The 22,573-nt window shown below is 38.0% G+C and overlaps 2 protein-coding genes across 3 annotated transcripts in view; one reads left to right on the top strand and one right to left on the bottom strand.

Annotated features, from left to right (window-relative positions):
* The window catches only part of TAF1A (TATA-box binding protein associated factor, RNA polymerase I subunit A), a 33,650-nt gene extending 24,688 nt beyond the window's left edge, over nucleotides 1–8,962 (bottom strand). The window contains exons 1-3 of one of the 2 annotated variants that reach the window (XM_081216070.1): nucleotides 8,851–8,962; nucleotides 7,555–7,677; nucleotides 3,253–3,422 (exon numbers count right to left, since the gene is read on the bottom strand). In XM_081216070.1, coding sequence (XP_081072196.1) covers nucleotides 3,253–3,422; nucleotides 7,555–7,675 — 291 coding nt within the window. In that variant the 5' untranslated portion in view covers nucleotides 7,676–7,677; nucleotides 8,851–8,962. Of the gene's footprint in view, nucleotides 1–3,252; nucleotides 3,423–7,554; nucleotides 7,688–8,850 lie in introns of both variants that reach the window. The other variant, XM_081216069.1, reaches the window with a different exon arrangement.
* Nucleotides 8,963–9,121: 159 nt separating this feature from the next.
* MIA3 (MIA SH3 domain ER export factor 3) overlaps nucleotides 9,122–22,573 on the top strand; it is a 74,800-nt gene continuing 61,348 nt past the window's right edge. Inside the window, exon 1 of the mRNA XM_081225433.1 lies at nucleotides 9,122–9,168. The gene's annotated coding sequence lies outside the window, so the exon portion shown is untranslated. The remainder of the gene's footprint in view (nucleotides 9,169–22,573) is intronic.

Here is a 22,573-nt window from a genome sequence, read left to right on the forward strand (position 1 = left end):
CTTCAGTTCAGTAGAACTGGAGTGCAGCACAGGAATCTATATTTTAAACAAAAGCCCTATGTGATTTAAACAGAGCCCAAACAAGTGTCTGGAAACCACTGATTTAATTCTTTCATTTTGTAAAACAAAATCTGGACCAAAAGAGACTGTAACTTGCCCAATGTTTTACAGATCTATATAACTTTAGTCCATTAACTAAACTTTCAATCAATGGTTAAATTTTTTTCTTTAATATTTTTGGCTCTATTAAATATCTAACTGATGCAATGGTTACTGTAATAGTAAAAGCTACTTGAGATATTCATGTGAAGTTATTTGTGGATAAACTGTGTTTTACAGAATAAATTTAACAGTATATGCCAGGCACTGCTCTAGATCCTTGCCCTTGTGGAATTTACATTCTATTGTAGAGAGACTGACAATAACCAAGAAGTATAATAATTAAATTGGCAAGTATTATGGGAAAAGAATGAAGCAGGATAAAGGGATCAGGAGTGCCAGTTGGAAAGTGAAGGGGGCTGGTGTGCAGTTGCAATTTTATTTTATTTATTTATTTATTTATTTATTTTTGGCTGTGTTGGGTCTTCGTTGCTGTGCACGGGCTTTCTCTAGTTGTGGTGAGCGGCGGCTCTCTTCGTTGCGGTGCGCAGGCTTCTCATTGCGGTGGCTTCTCTTGTTGCGGAACACAGGCTCTAGGCACGTGGGTTTCGGTAGTTGTGGCTCGCGGGCTCTGGAGCGCAGGCTCCGTAGTTGTGGTACATGGGTTTGCTCCGCGGCATGTGGGATCTTCCTGGACCAGGGCTCGAACCCATGTCCCCAGCATTGGCAGGTGGATTCTTAACCACTGTGCCACCAGGGAAGCCCCAGTTGCGATTTTAAATAGTCAAGGTAGGGCCCACTGAAGGTGTGACTTGAAGGAGGGTGACCATAGTGATATTTGAAGAAAGACCTTCCTAAGTAAAAGAAATAGCAAAGGCAAAGGCCATCAGGAAGGAGTATGGTTGTTCAAGGAACAGCAAGGAGGCCAGTGAGGTTGGAGAAGGAAAAGCAAGTTGGACAGTAATAGGAGATGAGGTCAAAGGGGGAAAGGGAGTGGGCAGAGCACGGAGAACTTGCAGGCAATCAGAAGGACTCTGGCTCCTACTCTGAGTGAAATGGGAAGACACTGCAGTGTTTTCAGCAGAGGAGTGACATGATTTGACTTACGTTTTAAAAGGACTACGTTGCACCATTAATCATTAGGAAAATGCCAACCAAAGCTACAATGAGATACCACTTCACAACCACTAGGATGGCTAAAATCAAGAAGACAGACAATAATACGGTTGGCGAGGATGTAGGGATGTTGGGACCCTCGTATGTGGCTGGTGGGAACGTAAAATGGTGCAGTCACTCTGGAAAACAGTCTAGTGGCTCCTTAAGAGGTTACATATATTTTATGCCCCAGCAATGCCACTCCTAGGTATACAGCCAAGAGAAATTACAACAAACATCCATACAAAAACTTGTACATTAAAAAAAAAAAATCTTGTACATAAATGTTTGAAGCAGCATTATTCATAGTAACCAAAAGTGGAAACTACCCAAATGTCTAAAAAGTGATGAATTGATACATAAAATGAGATAGAGCCATACACTGGAATATTATTTTGCAATAAAAAGAAATGATGTACTAATATGCTACAATATGGAAAGGCTTGAAAACATTATGTTCAGTGAAAGAATTCATTCACAAAAAGCCATATGTTATATGATTCCATTTATATGAAATGTCCAGAATAGAAAGTAGATTAGTGGTTGCCAGGGGCTGGGGGTTGGAAAGGAGCGACTACAAGTGGGTACAGGGTATCTTCTGGGCAAGACGAAAACTGTTCTAAATTTAGATTGCTGTAATGGTTGCACATCTCTGTGCAATTGAACTGAACTGTTCAATTTAAATGGGTGAGTTGTATGGTGTGTTAATATATCTCAATAAAACCAGTTTGTTTGTTTTTTTTAAAAAAAGGATCGGTCTGGTTATTATGCTTAAAATAGACTGTGGGGGTGGGGGAGGGCAAGAAGTCATCTAAGTGAGGTGAGAGGGACTTGAGTCCAGGCGCAGCAATGGAGGAGGTGAGAAGTACTCAGAATGCAGGGAGCGTGCTTTCAAAGTAGAGCTAACCGGGTTTTCTGATGGTTTGGATATGCGATATAAAAGAAAAACACCCCAGAGTTTGGCCCTCGCAATTAGATACATAAAGGAAATGTCATCTGAGATGAGGAAAATTAGGCTGGACAGGGAATATCAGAAGAGCTAGTTTAGCTATGTTACTATGATATGACATACCACACTAGCTGATATGAGACATCAAGTGGTGACGTTGAGTAGACAGTTCGATACAGGAATCTGGACTTGAAGAGAGATGTCAGGACCCCAGATACACAACTGGGGATCGCCAGCATGCAGACTGAATGTAAGGCTATGAAACTGCATGAAATCATCAAGAGTGAGGTCAGATAACGATAACAACTAAGGGTTAGAGTTCTTGGGTTAGTCCCACGTCAGAAAGCAATGGAGAAGAGATGTAATCAGAAAAGGAGACCGAGGAATGGCCAGTGAGGCAGGAGAAAAAACAGAGAGTACCGCGTCCTGGAAGCCAAAGAAGCTATGTCACACAGGAGGGAATGAGCTACTATGTTTAATATTGCTGACAGATCAAGTTAGATGAGCACTGAGAATCTGCCACTGGATTCAGCAACACGGAGATCACTGTTGACCTTGACAAAGCAACTTGGTAGAAATGGTGATGGCTGGTGGGTGGTCTAACTGGAAAGGGTTTGGAACGGACAGGTACACACAACTCTCTCAAGGAGTTTTGCGGAAAGGCAGAATGGAGAAATGGGGCACAGCCTGTGGAAGAAGTAGGGGTCAAGGGATGATGCTAAATGGGAGAAATAACAACATGTTTGTTTGAAGATGGGGAACATCCTACAGAAAGGGGAAAATAAGGACACAGGGAAAGGATTATTTAAATGAATGAGTATTGTGGAATCTGAGAATTCAGATTTAAAACTATTTTTGTCTCCTTTAAAATGATAATAGGAAAAAGAAGTGTGCAAAAAAAATGTCCTCATACAAACTCTCTACCCGAAACCACTTTTAGTAGCTTTTAGTAAAATCAATCAATAGCAAAAGCTATTGTGGGTGGAGTTCAAAAGGCAGAAACTCCCAGGATTCTGTCCTATCTTCCAGCAGACTCAGACCTTACTTACCTCTGGTGCAATCTGTCTTTTGTTGCTATCTGAATCTTCCAAGATCTGAAAGTAACTGTGCATGTATTCTGCAGCTCGCTGCCACTGGTGCTTCAGCAGAGCTTCTTGGATAAGGCTTAAACAAGCACTTGTTGTCTGAGCAAAATCCTTCTCCCGTTTTCCTCCAGTCGCTAGAAAGGTTAAAGAGGAGAGTCTTGACCCACAGTGACCCCAAATCAACAATTCAAGAAACATTTCTGATAAGCATAGTTTTAACAAGTAGAGCAGTAGGTATTACTTAACTCAACCCATTCCCAATGCCAAAGCTGGTTCCATTTGAAACAAACTCTTCCACCCATTTCAACTAGTTTTAGCAAATGAAAAAAATGTCTAATTAGAAGATGTCTAATTTGACATTCTTGGGCTACCGGGATCAACAGATCCTTGAAATCTGATTCAACTGTCCTTTCATCCTTGCACTAAACAATCTGGGAAGAATCTCTCTTAAAGAGGGCCCCCAAAGCACAGTCCCAAGTATTTAGAATGGGTAAAAATCATCAGGGTCATCCTAGGAAAGTATGGTCTTTTTTACCTACCTATGTTCTGAAAACACTAAGAGGTGCACTTTTATTTTTTAAGGACTGAGTTCCCAGTAACTCAATGATGTAAATGCAAATGAGATGATAATAACTGTAGACATTAGCATTCATATCTCTCAAGTACTGACAATCCTCTTGTTAAGAATATTTGTGGGGGCTTCCCTGGTGGCGCAGTGGTTGAGAGTCCGCCTGCCGATGCAGGGGACACGGGTTCGTGCCCCTATCCCGGAAGATCCCACATGCCGCGGAGCAGCTGGGCCCGCGAGCCATGGCCGCGGAGCCTGTGTGTCCGGAGCCTGTGCTCCGCAACGGGAGAGGCCACAGCAGTGAGAGGCCCGCGTACAGCAAAAAAAAAAAAAAAAAAAAAAAAAGAATATTTGTGCTTCGTTACAACCCCAGTTATGAGTAACAGGTGGCATATTGCCACCTCTTCTCTTCCCACACTACTAAAGATGCGTACAGGCCAGCAGTCTTCCATTTGGGGTACCCTCACCCCTGGGAGTACACAGAGACTAATAAGTACCATGCAAAGACAGTTTTACAGCAATCAACTTGCAGATCTTCAGCTTTCTCACATACTCTTTCCTAAAATTGATCTCCTAGGAAACTGTGCCTATACACAAGGCTTCATGATCAAAATCATTATATTTTACCTTAAGGTGAAAATACAGGTGTTTAGTGTTGAGAAAGTGAGCGACTCTCACACATCCATTTGCAAGTCAGGTGATTTTTAATTCTTTGCTTATCAAAACTGTAGGAGAACCTAATAATTTTTTTATTTTAGATCACTATGTAACTTTTTCATAAATAATTCAGAAGGAATCCAAAGACCTGATACATTGCTATAATTAAACTCCATTCATTGCCAGCTACTTACTTATGTGACTAAACTTTCTCAGAATTTCCACCAATTAAAACAAAATATGGTAGAATTGAAGCTAAATCTTTTCTCATTCTAGGAATACGTAATATTCATCCACAGATATAAGAACTGGAAAAAAGTGATAACCTTACCCATTTTATTGAGATAGATAAGCAATAAAAATTTACCTTTAATACTTAAAATTTAACAAAAATTGTAACACTACTTATGTTATTTTGATTAGGTGGGTACAGAAATCAATTACAATGATTTCTCAAACCAGAAGAGATTTTAATACTTAAAACCTTACAGGATATTAGCAAAAATTAATTAAATGTAGATACATACTTTATGGCAAAAAAAAGTATAAAAGAAAAAGGAACAGTATAAAATTTCTATTAAAAGCTTTTTCATAAATACTAAATGGATGATAAAGGTATCACATCCTTATGTTATTTAGATTCCACCAAATTATTTTTTTAAGTCACATGATAATTACATTTAAAAGTGCCAATATATGCCGAAAACTATGCCTTTTGCAACTCTCAAACTTATGATACAAGTTTTAGATGGCACCTTAAAACTGTGCAAGATAGTACCTAATTCTTCAGGGGAAAAAAAAGTAGAAGACTATTTCTCTCTCTCTCTTATTTATTTATTTATTTGTTTGTTTGTTTGGCTGTGCCGGGTCTCAGTAGCGGCATGCGGCATCTTCATTGCAGCACGCGGGATCTTCAGTTGCGGTGTGCCGGATCTTTTAGTTGCCGCAGGCAGGATCTAATTCCCTGACCAGGGAGCAAACCAGGGCCCCCTGCCTTGGGAGCACGGAGTCTTAACCGCTGGACAACCAGGGAAGTCCCAAAGACTATTTTTCTTGACCAGTGCTTCTCAAACTTTTTAAATGTACATACAAATCACCTGGGGATCCTGATGTTGTCTTAGTATCCCCAGGGAGCTTATTAGAAATGCAGAATACTATGTCCCACCCACTTCTCTGAATTAGACGCTGCATTTAACAGGATCTACACCCAAACTCCCAGTATCAGCAGCAACACCAGGCAGCTAGGCCAAGAAAGTGACAAAATACCTCTTCCCTAAAACCTCGGTTATTCACCTAAAGGAAAACTGATCTCAGGTCAGACTCCCTTCTACCTCTCAAGTTTTCACAGCTCAAACTGGAAATCAACTTTAGACTAGGATACATAAATCCTTGGAAAAGTCCCCTCCTGTCTTCCAGCTGAGCCTCAGCTAATTACCTCAGGAGTAGCTCTCATTTCATCCTTTGTGAGCAAAAGATAATCTTATTTGTTGCTGATAAACTTTAAGAATAACTGTCAAGGAAAATAAATTTGATGGAATGAGGTACAATAAAGAACCAGTGCCATCAACCTAATTTCTAATTTCCTTGAAATAACCTGGAAACTTGTCAGCCTGTCAACAAATATTTTTTGAGCACTACCATAGCCAAGCACTATTCTAGGTGCTCAACATACAGCTTTATTCCAGATTGGTGCCCACTTTCAAAGTTTTTATTCTAGGGGACACACCCTTCAAAACGCCAAAAGAAATGTAAGAGAATAAAAAATAAATAATTGTTAGGCAATTGTGTTTTCCTATTATGGTTAATTACGACTACAATGTCAATATTACCTGCAACTATATTCTCATTGCAGACAGAAAGTACCTGGGGTTTAACAGGCTATCTGTAATATTTGAAACATGTCTAAGCCTGTAAATTCTGGTCTTAAACCTACTTGTTTGTGGACTGACTCAAGCTCTCTATAGAACACTGGTGACAGACACATGCCCAGGTATGCCTTAAAACTAGCAGAAACTTTAGATTACTAGTTCCCTACAAGGGGTGAGGTAACATCCCCTCTGAAGTACCATTCATTCAAACCTGGCTCAAACCATGTACATTAATTTAGCAAAAATAAAATGAGGAAAGAGGAAGTAAACCATTATTTTTCAACACTCACTAAGCATGAGGCTCTATGCTAGGCACTTTACATATATTATCCCTTTGTTCAATATATGTATCTCAATGTAGGCGTTGAGATCAGATAGGCCTGGATTTGACTCCTGATACCGGCATTAAGAATTTTAACTTCTTCTGAAGTTCAGTTCCCTCATCTCTAAAATGCCTAGCACATAGATTTACTGAGGATTAATTTACTGAGATAATTAAATGAGATGATATTTAGATTAAAAAATAAAGAACTAAGAGCTAAACTCTAGGAGCCAGGGAATCTCAGTCAAGGGGAAGGAAAGCCAGGCTAAGAAAGATATATTTGTGGGCAATTAGAAAAGTGCTGGTTCAAATGTATTCCCAGGACTACACGACCCAACATGCCAACATACAGACAACTGCTTCTTTTATATATTCTGATAAGGAATTTATTCCATAGAAAAACTTGTTTATTTCTACATTAGATGAAAATAGAAGAAAATATTCCTTTCTTGAAATCTATTATAGATCAATTCTATTAGGGCTTATTTCAATGCAATTCAACAGAAACTTCTGGTATGTACTCCTCAGTGGTAGAGATCATATCTTCTTCAACTATGTATCCCCAATATTTAACCAATGCCAGGGATATAATAAATGCTCAGTAAGTATTACTGGGGGGAAAAAAGTGTATCTACCATAATACAGACTGTTATTAATTCAAAGGAAAAGAATTCTAAAAGAAAAAAAGAATCTATTTTTATTATTTCTTTTTTATTAACAGCCAAAAAAAACATTCTCATACATTCTTATTTTGAAAGTTGAACCAGCTTGGTTATCCATTTTTGTATCCATATTGAATCTTATCATCTCCTTGCATTAGAGCTGAAATGGTTATATGTTATTTTACTTACCTATGGTTTCTATATGCTTTTGGAGCCAAGGAAGACACATTCCTGTACCAGAGGGCACAGGCAGTTCCCCCTGTTCATCCTCTGTTGTGGGCCTTATCAATTCTTCACTGAAATCACTCATACCTATTCCAGACTGAGAATATCAGTTATTTTTTGTACATCTTAATCCACAGGCTTCTGAGTTATACAGAAAGACAGCCATCTTTTATCTAATAAATATCAATGATCAACAAAATTAATTGTACCTGGTAGTTCCTTTAAAGTAAGAAATGAATTTAATTATGTCAGCAGCAGCCAAAATGAATGACCCATTAAAAACAAAGGACAACTGCAACTACTACTATATTTCAAGAAGATACAGATAGATAAGATACTAACCTTTTAAGTTAAAAAAAGTCATCTAGAGGAAGAAACATCAAAATAATGTATAATAAAACAATATGACAAATAATAACAGTAGTAGTTAACATTTATTGGGCCCTTTCTATACACCAGGGCTACAAAGTATCTAATTTAATCCTTATAGAAACCGGAGGTAAGTGGTATTACTTTCTTCCATTTTCATGCTTAAAAAAACTGAAGGGCTCAGTGAAACTATGTAACCTGGCTCAGTGTCACAAAAAGGTGAGGACAATATTCTGGTAATTAGAACACCAAACACTTGGCATGAACAGAGTTTGGGGTGTGCGTGGAGGAGGGGGGCGGAACGCAGATGGCGGGAAAAGAATCTACAAAAACAGCCTTGTGCCAAGCTGAGTTTGGACTTAGCCGTCCAGATGCTCAGGATCCCTCCTTCCACATATCCAACTGATTATTAGGTCCTGCTGGTACTACCTGCTAGTACTTCTCCTATCTTCTCTCTGTTCCGCAACTCTACACCACTCCCCTGGCTCGGTACACCTTCAAACTGTGTCTGGATTGCTACATTAGCTTTCTAACTATTTACCCTGCCTCAAATTTGGCTTCTCCACATCACAACCCGAATAAACCTTTCAAAGTCAAATTTTGTGGTTACGAGCACGGGTTTGAAATAACTCTTGAGTTTGAACCCGACTCACACGTATTTTAAGGAGTCATTCCAGAAGAAGCTCTCCCTTCCCAAATTCTCAAAGCCTAAACTGGTGTCTTGCAGTTGTCACGGTAACCAAAGCTGCCCCACCCCTCCAGGCTCGCCCTCACAACTCAAGGTTTCAGAGGATCAGGAGAAAATATGAGCACATGGGTGAACCCTACTACAGCCATTCCCGTTCCACTGTGAACGCAGGCAATGAGATGGAAGACAACCGTGGGACTTACCTGCCTAAAGCCAGAGTTCTTCTGCGACACCAAACTCAGTCTCCACACTCCGGACCAGCGTGAGCTAACTCTCACGGAGTTAGCGACTTAGCGAAAGTGTACAAAACCTGACCCCGGCGTTCCGGCGGCGCGCAGACGCAGCCCCGCCCCTAACTCCCGATTGGGCGCTGGAGGCGCCTCGACCCGGAAGTGGTCGTGGACAGCCTCCTTTCCATTGGATTGGACCCAGGTGTACATCTTAGTCTGTCTCAGCGGAAAAAAATGGGAGACTTTAATTGCAAATGAAGATTAATGCAACGTGAAGTCGGCTGGATGAGGGTAACAATCCAAATAACAGAATGTCACTTTACCCGAGTAGTTCCCCGTACGACGACCTTTCAGTTACTGCTTGGCTTGCTGGCGCGTGCAGCGAGCCTCGGAGGCGCGGCTCGTGGCCCTAACAAGATAAATCTCTGCATAGCCTGTTAATTGCTTCCTTGAAATCGTTTTTCTTTTTCATTAAAGGTTTAGCTTTGAATTTAAATGACTCTGACTGCTTCCCCAAAATTTGGACGAGAATATCTTTTCCTTCTCAGCGGCAGTGGTTCTGTGCACCGGTCTGGAGTCACTTTTCATGAGGAACGTTGACGAACTTATGAAATAAGGGTTGAAAGTAAGATGGTTAAATGTGAAATGAGGGGAAATTGAGGGGTTCTAGGGAAGATGAACCTGGAAAAGCAGAGACTCGTTGGAACACAATATTTCCAAAATTTGGGGGGTTCATCTGTGAAGGAAGAGTCAGACTTTATTCGTAGCATCAGAGAACGGAACTAGGACTACGTAGTGAAAGTTAAAGAGAAGCAGCTTTAAAGTCCTTACAAGAGTTTTGTTCATAACTAAGGCGGCACAAATAATGGCATGGGCTCCCACAGGAATCTTTTGAGTTTCCCTTGCCCTGAAAGTGAACCATTTGAGCAGAATCACAATATTGTACAGGTGATTAAAGGGTCTAGTGAGAGTTTGTACAGGGATTCCTTAAAATGCTGAAATACTTGATTATATGTTGTCTTCATAAATACTGTGCAGTAGCTATGGGCTTGTGAGAAACTCCTGCTGCTTTTTGTGTCATAAATCCTTGGTCTCACTCAAGCCCCTGCTCTAACTCCACAGGCAAGGCTGTCTAAATGACAGTTGTGGTCCAAGAAGACACACAGAAAATAATATAGCCATACTTTTCTTGTATAAAGGTTTGGTCTGGCTACATTTCTTCCCTTGCTATGAAGTATAATTTCACCAAAGCCAAACTAGGATGGATTTTATCTGGCTAGAAATTCATGCTCCCACAAAAATTGGGAAGATTTTTCTGATTTACCTTAATATCAGGCAACTGTAGACAACAGTAGACAAAAGACAGAAAGTTAAGAACTAACATTGATATTTTTCTGTGCTCTACCTACCTCTTTCATTTTCCATGGTACAATTCTGGTAGAAAATGTGTTGGAGAGGAGAGTAAAAAGAAAATGACTATACTACCGATAGCATAAACAAGATTAAAGAAAAAAGAAATGGCATGACAAAAATGCAAACATAAAGCAAAGCATACCAAAGACTTCTAGATTCCAATCTAGGCAAAAACATGTTCTAAGGAACAAAAAGATGTTCTTCCAATTGCATTGTGCCAAAGAGCAACTTAACATGATGAATTACATTTTTTAAAAAACTGCAAACTCTTATTTAGACAGTATTATTCCCACAAACCTTTCAGTTATTCCCGTGAAGCTTTATTAGATTCCCTGCAATCTAATAATGTTTCAGACACCAATTAGAAAGATTAGATTCACCTGAAAATTCTCTAGAAAAGATACTTCTTAAATCTCATTAAAATGAACTTCACCAGGTTTTCTCACCTCTGACATGAGACTGTCAAGAATTCCAGTCCTAAATGCTCCTCTATAAGGAAGAGACCTTGACCCAAGACAACTAACAGCTCCTTGATCTCATTCCATAAAATTCATTCTAGCCATAAGAAAAGAAAAATCATTTGTGTAGGTGTTTTGCTGACCTTTAGCTTACAATCTGCAGCAGGGGTCAACAAACTCTTTCTCTAAAGAGAGTAAATATTTTAGACTCTGTAGGTGATACAGTCTCTCTATCACCACTACTATTTAACTCTGCTGTTGCCACACAGAAGCAGTCATAGATAAATGTAAGTGAATGAGAATGTCTGTGTTCTAATAGAACTTTATTTACAAAAAACAGGTGGCAGGCTGGATTTGGCCTATTGGCCATAGTTTGCCAACAGTTGCTCTAGAGTACCAATTAATGTTTATGCTCACAACAGAGATTCGGTTAGTATACATACATACAATTTTAAAGATACATGATCATATTAGTGATGATTGTTGTATCCAAAAGATATCTATACTAAAAATAATTACTGATATCATCATACATCTCAATCATTATGGTAGTCACTGACTATATTGCTTCTCCTGGGTGCTTTAACATACAACTGGTAGCTGTTAATGCAGAGGAGTAACTGAGTTCTATTGTGGAGAAACCTGGTTATAAGGGGTAAATGAGATAAGCCGTCATGAAGATGATGTATATTTACTTAATTACATTTTTTTTTTACCGCGCCACCTCGCGGCTTGTGGGATCTTATTTCCCCCACCAGGGATCAATCCCAGGCCACGGCAAGGAAATAGCCAAGTCCTAACCACTAGACCACCAGGGAATTCCCACTTAATGACAATTATTATCCAAATAACTCTACATACTGCATCTCAACCTATGTTCTCCTAAGTTTTAATTGAGAAGCATGTTCTTTTGTTAAGAATAAAGGGGAAAAAAATCCTCTACAGTCATTCCAAATAATTCAAAATATATCCATGATTTGACTATTAATACAAAGAAAAAAATACAATTAATTCAGGTGTAAATCTAAGATAAGATAGTGCAGAAGAGGGAACAAATGTGGGAATGTGGAAGTAGAACAATATAAGACCCCTCTCAGAGGAGAGAAAATTCAAATTCAGACATGTAAGACATCTAGTAAGGTAGTATTACCTTTAATTTTATATATATATATATATATATATATATATATATATATATATATATATATATATATATATATATAAAATCTTCCTTATAGATCCAAGTAACTTTGATATATAGGGATTTTTTTTCTTACGTTGATATTATAATTCATTTCTTTTACAGAATATTCACAACCACAGGTGCTTTGTTAACTGATCATATTTTAACAAAAGTCTTAAGCAGTGCTTCTCAACTGGGAGGTTGGTGTCCTTTCTACCGGGGGTGTGTGGATGCATGGGGAAAATTTTTATTTTGTTGCCATGACTAAGGATGGTACTAAAATTTCATAGCCAGGGCTAGGGTTTCTGTATATCCTGAAACTGGTAGGAATGTTCCACCCAAAATACCAATAGAGCTCTAGTGAGAAACATTTGCCTAAACAAGTAACATGTTCTGCAACTGTGTTTTCCTACAGTTCAACCTAAGGGGATAAGGGCTCTTGTGCAAATTGTTTTATTACACATTTAAATGTCATTCTTGGTTTGTTTATGTTTGCCAAGAATAGTAAATGTGTTTAAGGTAATTATGAAAAATAAATGATAACAAAAGTCTGATTGCAAACAAAAAATTTTGTTTTGAGATAATCACCATCATTCTTTATCTTTCCACAGAAGTTCCAAGAGAGGTTGGCCAAAAATATTTTAAATCCTAAAACACAATTTTAAGCTTTGCTTTTCTTTAAAATGTATACAAAATAATGTACAAATATGTTTAATGTATGGTTTGGATCTGGTGTTAATATTTAATCCCTGCTTTCTAGAGCTGTGCTGTCTTTAAATGTGCCTAAATTGAGATGTACTGTAAGTGTAAAATACACACCAGATTTCAAAGATACCATATGAAGTAAAGAATGTAACATGTCTCATTAATAATTATTATATTTATTACAAGTTGAGATGATAACATTTTGGATATATTGGATTAAATAAAATTTATTATTAAAATTAATTTCATCTCTTTTGATTTTAATGTGACTTCTAGAAAATTTAAATGACATATGTAGCTGGCATTATATTGCTATTGGACAGCATTGTTCTAGAGAATCAGTGAGAACTAACGGAAATATCAAGTTATATTTAGATTCTCTGTTTAATCATTCTAGTTTGATGTCATTGATTCATCCTCTTATGTATTCCATACCATTTCAAATCCCATGTAGAATTAAATTGGAATGAGCTTTTGTACTTGCAGAGAATTCTTACACTTTCGGTGTTCAGTTGCTTAGGATCCACTCTTGAGTGCAGTCTTCATAATGGTATTTATGTTCCGGTTCCTAATTTATACTGCTTGTATCAATCAAAATGCTGAACCTTCAGGAGGTTTGCTGTGTATGATCTGTAACATCTGCTGTGATTGTATGTTACATCAAGGGCATATTTTCTCCCTCTCAGATCTCAATGTCTCCTTCCAGAGGGCATGTTTGACCTCACAAGCACACTTTGGGGGCTCTGTTACCCTCCATGCTACCTTTTAGTAAGAAGGGAACAGTTTCCATGGTAGAGGTACTATCAAAAAATGTCTCCTCTGTGACAAAGTCATTGATTTGCTGAGAGTCTTGTACCATCAACCATTCCTATTGGCTGTAAGAGCCTGAAGTTCTGCTGTTTAATTATTTAAACAACATAAATGGGCAACATTTTAATATATTATCCCATTGCTTCTATGTATTTATTTATTTATTTGTGGCTGCATTGGGTCTGTTGCTAAGCATGGGTTTTCTCTAGTTACAGCGAGCGGGGGCTACTCTTCCTTGCGGTGGCTTCTCTTGTTGTGGAGCACGGGCTCTAGGCACACGGGCTTCTGTAGTTGTGGCTCATGGGCTCTAGAGTGCAGGTTCAGTAGTTGTGGCATTCCACGGCATGTGGGATCTTCCCAGACCAGGGATCAAACCCACATCCCCTGCATTGGCAGGTGGATTCTTAACCACTGCACCAGGAGGGAAGTCCCTCCCATTGCTTCTTATAGAAACGTTATGAAGTTTTACCATGAGCCCCAAAGTTATAGACAAGGAATCTGAGACTCAGAAAAGTTAGCAACTTGCCTAAGGTCACACAATTAGACTTCTGATACCTAGTTTAATGCTTTTGACTACATTCTCTGCCTATGCTATTGTCCTAGTAAGGAAGTAATTCCTATCTGAAAACCATAAATAGGTAAAGCCAAACAGTCTAAACTGTGGAAATTGTGTTATCCAGGCCCTACCCTGGAATTTGTTCTGTATTTGTTCGAAGCACCAAATATTTGACTTCTGTGAAAATAGTGCCAAGGTAAATTAGGCAGAACCGGAAACAAGAACTTCTATATAAGCCTATGTGTTACTGGCAATTTCAGATGTTTGAGTTTCTTTCTTTGTTCAGTAGAAATGGGAATAATATTTGATAGGACTAGACAAATAGTACATGGTGATAGAAGACCTTGCCTTGTATATGACACACTCCCAGGAGAACATACCCTTTGACATGACTTTGACCTGGCTTTTTAATTGTAGGAAAAGGATTTAACTCTACTGGCCATGCCCAACACAAATCTTCACTCTCCTTGGCTTTTAGAACAGGATACTTGCTTAAATTCCACTTCGGTTATATGATCCCTTTACTTAAAGTCTGATAGCTTTCTGTTTTTTATTCTAAGTCTAAATTATTGTGCTTGATTAATAATCTTTCAAAATCCGACCTACCCTGGCCACCCAAATTTATCTCCCACTACTCTTTAACAGGATCATTTCACTCTAGTAAGATTAGGTCTCATTACTGTTGTCTTTTCTCTTATGTTTCTTTGTGTCCATCCCTAGTCTCCCTGCTCTATCACTAAGCAACCACTGTCATAGGTTAGTTAGAATTTTCTAGAATTTTATATAGATGCAGTTTTACAGTGTGTATTATTTTTGGGGTCTGTGTTATTTCACGCAGAATTTCTTTGTTGTTGCTAGTATCAATAGGTCCTTGTTATTGCTGAGCAATATGCCAAAATTTAACATCTATTTAGCTGTTGATGGACAGCTGTTTTTTGTTTGTTTGTTTTTGTTTTTTGTGGGTTTTTTTTTACTATTACCAATGAAGCCACCGTGAACATTTGCGAACAAGTCTTGGTGTGGACATATACTTTTACTTCTCTTGAGTGAATACCCAGGAGTGGAAAGACTGCATTCATATGATAAGGTGTAATTTGTAAAGAAATTGTCAAACTGTTTTCCAAAGTGGTTGAATCATTTTAAATTATAACCAGCAGCGTTATGAGAGATCCAATTATCCTCATCCTTGGCAACATCTGTTATCAGTCTTTTAAATCAGACATCAGTCTTTTAAATTTTAGCCATTCTAGTGGATGTGCAATAATATCTCATTATGGTTTTGATTTGCACTTCCCTAATGACTAATGGTATTCAGTATCTTGTCTTACATTAATACATACCTGCCACATTTGTATCTTCTTCAGTGAAGTGTCTGTTCAAATTTTTGACCCACTTTTTTCAAATTGGGTGTTTTGTCGTCTTATTAATAAGTTGTAATAGTTATTTATATATTCTAGATACAATTCCTCTGTTGAATGTATGTTTTGCAAATATTTTCTCCCAGTCTGTGGTTTACCTTTCCATTTTCATAACAGTGAATGTAGAAGTGAGAGCAAACTTTTTTTTATTAATTTATTTTATTTTTGGTTGCGTTGGGTCTTCGTTGCTGTATGCGGGATTTCTCTAGTTGCGGAGAGCAGGGGCTACTCTTCATTGCAGTGCGCAGGCTTCTCATTGTGGTGGCTTCTCTTGTTGTGGAGCACGGGCTCCAGAGCGCAGTCTCAGTAGTTGTGGCACACGGACTTAGTTGATCCGCGGCATGTGGGATCTTCCCAGACCAGGGCTCGAACCCCTGTCCCCTGCATTGGCAGGCGGATTCTTAACCACTGCACCACCAGGGAAGCCCCAGAGCAAACGTTTTTATTTTTATAAAGCCCATATTACTGATCTATTTATTTTAGAGTTTGTGGTTTTTGTGTGTATTTTTGAAATCTTGGCAAACCTGAGGTTACAAACATTTTCTCCTATGTTCTTTTCAATAAGTTGTTTTTACATTTAGGTCAATGACCTATTTCCAGTCAGTTTTTGTATATGGTGTGTAGTAAGGGTTGAGGTTGATTTTATTTTTAACCTATGGCTATTCAATTGTTTCAGAACCATTTATTATAAAGATTAACATTTTTTCATTGAACTGCCTTGGCATGTTTGTTGAAAATCAGTTGCCTATATATGTGTGTAGGTATATTTCTAGACTGTCTATTCTGTTCCATGGACCTATTGTGTGTCTGCTTACATCAATATAACACTATTATAATTAATGTAACTATAATAAGTATTTTTTTGCCTCAAAATAGTAATATTTTAATACCACCTCATTAAAGAGCTAGCCCACTTCTTCCCAAAATCATCAGAACATTTTTTCAACTTTAGAGTACATTAAGGCCAGAGACTTATTTTTTTTTAACATCTTTATTGGAGTATAATTGCTTTACAATAGTGTGTTAGTTTCTGCTTTATAACAAAGTGAATCAGCTATACGTATACATATGTTCCCATATCTCTTCCCTCTTGCATCTCCCTCCCTCCCACCCTCCCTATCCCACCCCTCTAGGTGATCACAAACCGTCGAGCTGATTTCCCTGTGCTATGCGGCTGCTTCCCACTAGCTATATATTTTATGTTTGGTAGCGTATATATGTCCATGCCACTCTCTCACTTTGTCCCAGCTTACCCTTCCCCCTCCCCATATCCTCAGGTCCATTCCCTAGTAGGTCTGTATCTTTATTCCCGTCTTACCTCTACGTTCTTCACGACCTTTTTTTTTTTTCTTAAATTCCACATATGTATGTTAGTATACGGTATTTGTTTTTCTCTTTCTGACTTACTTCACTCTGTATTACAGACTCTAGGTCCATCCACCTCACTACAAATATCTCAATTTCGTTTCCTTTTCTGGCTGAGTTATATTCCATTGTATATATGTGCCACATCTTCTTTATCCATTCGTCTGATGATGGACACTTAGGTACTTCCATATCCTGGCTATTGTAAATAGAGCTGCAATGAACATTTTGGTACATGAATTTTTGAATTATGGTTTTCTCAGGGTATATGCCCAGTAGTGGGATTGCTGGGTCATATGGTAGTTCTATTTGTAGTTTTTTAAGGAACCTCCATACTGTTCTCCACAGTGGCTGTATCAATTTACATTCCCTCCAACAGTGCAAGAGGGTTCCCTTTTCTCTACACCCTTTTCAGCATTTATTGTTTCTAGATTTTTTGATGATGGCCATTCTGACTGGTGTGAGATGATATCTCATTGTAGTTTTGATTGGCATTTCTCTAATAATTAATGATGTTGATCATTCTTTCATGTGTTTGTTGGCAATCTGTATATCTTCCTTGGAGAAATGTCTACTTAGGTCTTCTGCCCATTTTTGGATTAGGTTGTTTGTTTTTTTGTTATTGAGCTGCATGAGCTACTTGTAAATCTTGGAGATTAATCCTTTGTTAGTTGCTTCATTTGCAAATATTTTCTCCCATTCTGAGGGTTGTCTTTTGGTCTTGTTTATGGTTTCCTTTGCTGTGCAAAAGCTTTTAAGTTTCATTAGGTCCCATTTGTTTATTTTTGTTTTTATTTCCATTTCTATAGGAGGTGGCTCAAAAAGGATCTTGCTGTGATTTATGTCATAGAGTGTTCTGCTTATGTTTTCCTCTAGGAGTTTTATAGTGTCTGGCCTTACATTTAGGTCTTTAATCCATTTTGAGTTTATTCTTGTGTATGGTGTTAGGGAGTCTTCTAATTTCATACTTTTACATGTACCTGTCCAGTTTTCCCAGCACCACTTATTAAAGAGGCTGTCTTTTCTCCACTGTATATTCTTGCCTCCTTTATCAAAGATAAGGTGACCATATGTGCATGGGTTTATCTCTGTGCTTTCTATCCTGTTCCATTGATCTATCTTTCTGTTTTTGTGCCAGTACCATACTGTCTTGATTACTGTAGCTTTGTAGTATAGTCTGAAGTCAGGGAGCCTGATTCCTTCAGCTCCGTTTTTCCTTCTCAACATTGCTTTGGCTATTCAGGGTCTTTTCTATTTCCATACAAATTGTGAGATTTTTTTTTCTAGTTCTGTGAAAAATGCCAGTGGTAGTTTGATAGGGATTGCATTGAATCTGTAGATTGCTTTGGGTAGTAGTCATTTTCACAATGTTGATTCTTCCAATGCAAGAACATGGTATATCTCTCCATCTATTTGTATTATCTTTAATTTCTTTCATCATTGTCATAATTTTCTGCATACAGGTCTTTTGTCTCTTTAGGTAGGTTTATTCCTAGATATTTTATTCTTTTTATTGCAGTGGTAAATGGGAGTGTTTTCTTAATTTCACTTTCCGATTTTTCATCATTAGTGTACAGGAATGCCAGAGATTTCTGTGCATTAATTTTGTATCCTGCTACTTTACCTAATTCATTGATTAGCTCTAGTAGTTTTCTGGTAGCATCTTAGGATTCTCTATGTAGAGTATCATGTCACCTGCAAACAGTGGCAGCTTTACTTCTTCTTTTCCGATTTGGATTCCTTTTATTTCTTTTTCTTCTCTGATTGCTGTGGCTAAAACTTCCAAAAGTATGTTCAATAAGAGTGGTGAGAGTGGGCAACCTTGTCTTGTTCCTGATCTTAGTGGAAATGGTTTCAGTTTTTCACCATTGAGGATGATGTTGGCTGTGGGTTTGTCATATATGGCCTTTATTATGTTGAGGAAAGTTCCCTCTATGCCTACTTTCTGCAGGGTTTTTATCATAAATGGGTGTTGAATTTTGTGGAAAGCTTTTTCTGCATCTATTGAGATGATCATATGGTTTTTGTCCTTCATTTTGTCAGTATGATTTATCACATTGATTGATTTGTGTATATTGAAGAATCCGTGCATTCCTGGGATAAACCCCACTTGATCCTGGTGCATGATCCTTTTAATATGCTGTTGGATTCTGTTTGCTAGTATTTTGTTGAGGATTTTGCATCTATGTTCATCAGTGATATTGGCCTGTAGTTTTCTTTCTTTGTGACATCTTTGTGTGGTTTTGGTATCAGGGTGATGGGGCTTCGTAGAATGAGGTTGGGAGTGTTCCTCCCTCTGCTATTGTTTTGAGGAGTTAGAGAAGGATAGGTGTTAGCTCTTCTCTAAATATTTGATAGAATTCACCTGTGAAGGCATCTGGTCCTGGAACTTTTGTTTGTTGGAAGATTTTTAATCACAGTCTCAGTCTCAGTGCTTGTGATTGGTCTGTTTATATTTTCTATTTCTTTGTGGTTCAGTCTCAGAAGGTTGTCCTTTTGTAAGAATTTGTCCATTTCTTCCAGGTTGTCCATTTTATTAACATATACTTGCTTGTAGTAATCTCTCATGATCCTTTGTATTTCTGCAGTGTCAGTTGTTACTTCTCCTTTTTCATTTCTAATTCTATTGATTTGAGTCTTCTCTCTTTTCTTCTGGATGAGTCTGGCTAGGGTTTTATCAATTTTGTTTATCTTCTCAAGGAGCCAGCTTTTAGTTTTATGGATCTTTGCTATTGTTTCCTTCACTTCTTTTTCATTTATTTCTGATCTGATCTTTATGATTTCTTTCCTTCTGCTAACTTTGGGGGGCTTTTTCATTCTTCTTTCTCTCATTGCTTTAGGTGTAAGGTTAGGTTGTTTATTTGAGATGTTTCTTGTTTCTTGAGGTAGGATTGTATTGCTATAAACTTCCGTCTTAGAACTGCTTTTGCTACATCCCACAGGTTTTGAGTCATCGTGTTTTCATTGTCATTTGTTTCTAGGTATTTTTTGATTCCCTGTTTGATTTCTTCAGTGATCTCTTGGTTATTAAGTAGTGTATTGTTTAGCCTCCATGTGTTTGCATTTTTTACGGATTTTTTCCTATAATTGATATCTAGTCTCATAGCATTGTGGTTGGAAAAGATACTTGATATGATTTCAATTTTCTTAAATTTACCAAGGCTTGAACTGTGACCCAAGATATGATCCATCCTGGAGAATGCTCCATGAGAACCCAAGAAGAAAGTGTATTCTGTTGGTCCTGGACAGAAGGTCCCATAAATATCAATTAAGTCCATCTTGTTTAATGTATCATTTAAAGCTTATGTTTTCTTATTTATTCTCATTCTGGATGATCCGTCCATTGGTGAAAGGAGGTGTCAAAGTCCCCCACTGTGATTGTGTTACTGTCAATTTCCCTTTTATGGCTGTTAGCATTTGCCTTATGTATTGAGGTGCTACTATGTTGGCTGCATAAATATATACAGTTGTTATATCTTCCTCTTGGATTGATCCCTTGGTCATTATGTAGTGTCCTTCTTTGTCTCTTGTAATAGTCTTTATTTTAAAGTCTACTTTGTCTGATATGAGAATTGCTACTCCAGCTTTCTTCTGATTTCCATTTGCATGGAATATCTTTTTCCATCCCCTCACTTACAGTCTGTATGTGTCCCTAGGTCTTGAGTGGGTCTCTTGTAGACAGCATATATACGGGTCTTATTTTTGTATCCATTTCGCCAGTCTATGTCTTTTCGTTGGACCATTTAATCCATTTACATTTAAGGTAATTATCGATATGTATTTTCCTATTACCATTTTCTTAACTGTTTTGGGTTTGTTATTGTAGGTCTTTTCCTTCTCTTGTGTCTCCTGCCTAGAGAAGTTCCTTTAGCATTTGTTGTTAAGCTGGTTTGGTGGTGCTGAATTCTCTTAGCTTTTGCTTGTTTGTAAAGGTTTTAATTTCTCTGTCAAATCTGAATGAGATCCTTGCTGGGTAGATTAATCTTGGTTGTAGATTTTTCCCTTTCATCGCTTTAAGTATGTCCTGCCACTCCCTTCTGGTTTGCAGAGTTTCTGCTGAAAGATCAGCTGTTAACCTTATGGGGATTCCCTTGTTTGTTATTTGTGGCTTTTCCCTTGCTGCTTTCAATATATTTTCTTTGTATTTAATTTTTGAGAGTTTGATTATTATGTGTCTTGGCGTGTTTCTCCTTGGATTTTCCTGTGTGGACTCTCTGCGCTTCCTGGACTTGATGAACTATTTCCTTTCCCATATTAGGGAAGTTTTCAACTATAATCTCTTCAAATATTTTCTCAGTCCCTTTCTTTTTCTCTTCTTCTCCTGGGACCCCTGTAATTCGAATACTGGTGCATTTAATGTTGTCCCAGATGTCTCTAAGACTATCCTCAACTCTTTTCATTCTTTTTTCTTTATTCTGCTCTGCAGTAGTTATTTCCTATTATATTATCTTCTATTTTCTACCTTCTATTATATTATCTACTGTTTTATCTTCCAGGTCACTTATTGTTTTTACCTCAGTTATTCTGCTGTTGATTCCTTCTAGAGAATTTTTAATTTCATTTATTGTGTTGTTCATCATTGTTTGCTTTTCAGTTCTTCTAGGTCCTTGTTAAACGTTTCTTGTATTTTCTCCATTCCATTACCACGATTTTGGATCATCTTTACTATCAATACCCCGAATTATTTTTCAGGTAGACTGCCTACTTCCTCTTCATTTGTTTGGTCTGGTGGGTTTTTACCTTGCTCCTCCATCTGCTGTGTGTTTCTCTGTCTTCTCATTTTGCTTCCCTTACTGTTTTGGGGATCTCCTTTTCACAGGCTGCAGGTTCGTAGTTCCCGTTGTTTTTTCTCTCTGTCCCCAGTGGCTAAGGTTGGTTCAGTGGGTTGTGTAGGCTTTTTGGTGGAGGGGACTAGTGCCTGTGTTCTGGTGGATGAGGCGGGATCTTATCTTTCTGATGGGCAGGACCGTGTCCGGTGGTGTGGTTTGGGGTGTCTGCCACCTTATTATGATTTTAGGCAGTCTCTCTGCTAATGGGTGGGGCTGTGTTCCTGTCTTGCTAGTTGTTTGGCATAGGGTGTCCAGCACTGTAGCTTGTTGGTCGTTGCGTGGAGCTGGGTCTTAGCGTTGAGATGGAGATCTCTGGGAGAGCTTTCGCTGTTTGATATTACGTGGAGCCAGGAGGTCTCTGGTGGACCAATGTCCTGAACTCAGCCCTCACACCTGAGAGGCAGAGACCTGACACACGGCCAGAGCACGAAGACCCTGCCAGCCACACAGCTCAGAAGGGAGAAAGAAGGAAAGAATGAAAGAGAGAAAGAGAGAGAGAGAGAGAGAGAGAGAGAGAGAGAGAGAGAGAGAGGAAGAAAGAAAGAAAAGAAAGAAAGAAAAGAAAGTTATTAAAATAAAAAATAATTATTAAAAATAAAAGAAATTAAAAAGTAATAAAAAGACATAAAGAAAGAAGGAAGAGAGCAACCATGCCAAAAAACAAATCCACCAATGATAAGAAGTGCTAAAAACTATACAAAAAAACAAACAAACAAACAAACAAACAAAAAAATGGACAGACAGAACTGTAGGACAAATAGTAAAAGCAAAGCTATACAGACAAAAATCACACAAAGAAGCATACTCATACACACTCACAAAAAGAGAAAAAGGAAAAATATATATGTCTATATATATAAAAAAAGAGGAGGAAGAGAGCAACCAAATCAATAAACAAATCTACCAATGATAATAAACTCTAAATACTAAACTAAGGTAGACATGAAGCCTGGAACAAA

This window comes from Mesoplodon bidens (assembly GCF_964165515.1).
Source record: "Mesoplodon bidens genome assembly, chromosome: 2".
Classification (NCBI taxonomy): domain Eukaryota; kingdom Metazoa; phylum Chordata; class Mammalia; order Artiodactyla; family Ziphiidae; genus Mesoplodon; species Mesoplodon bidens.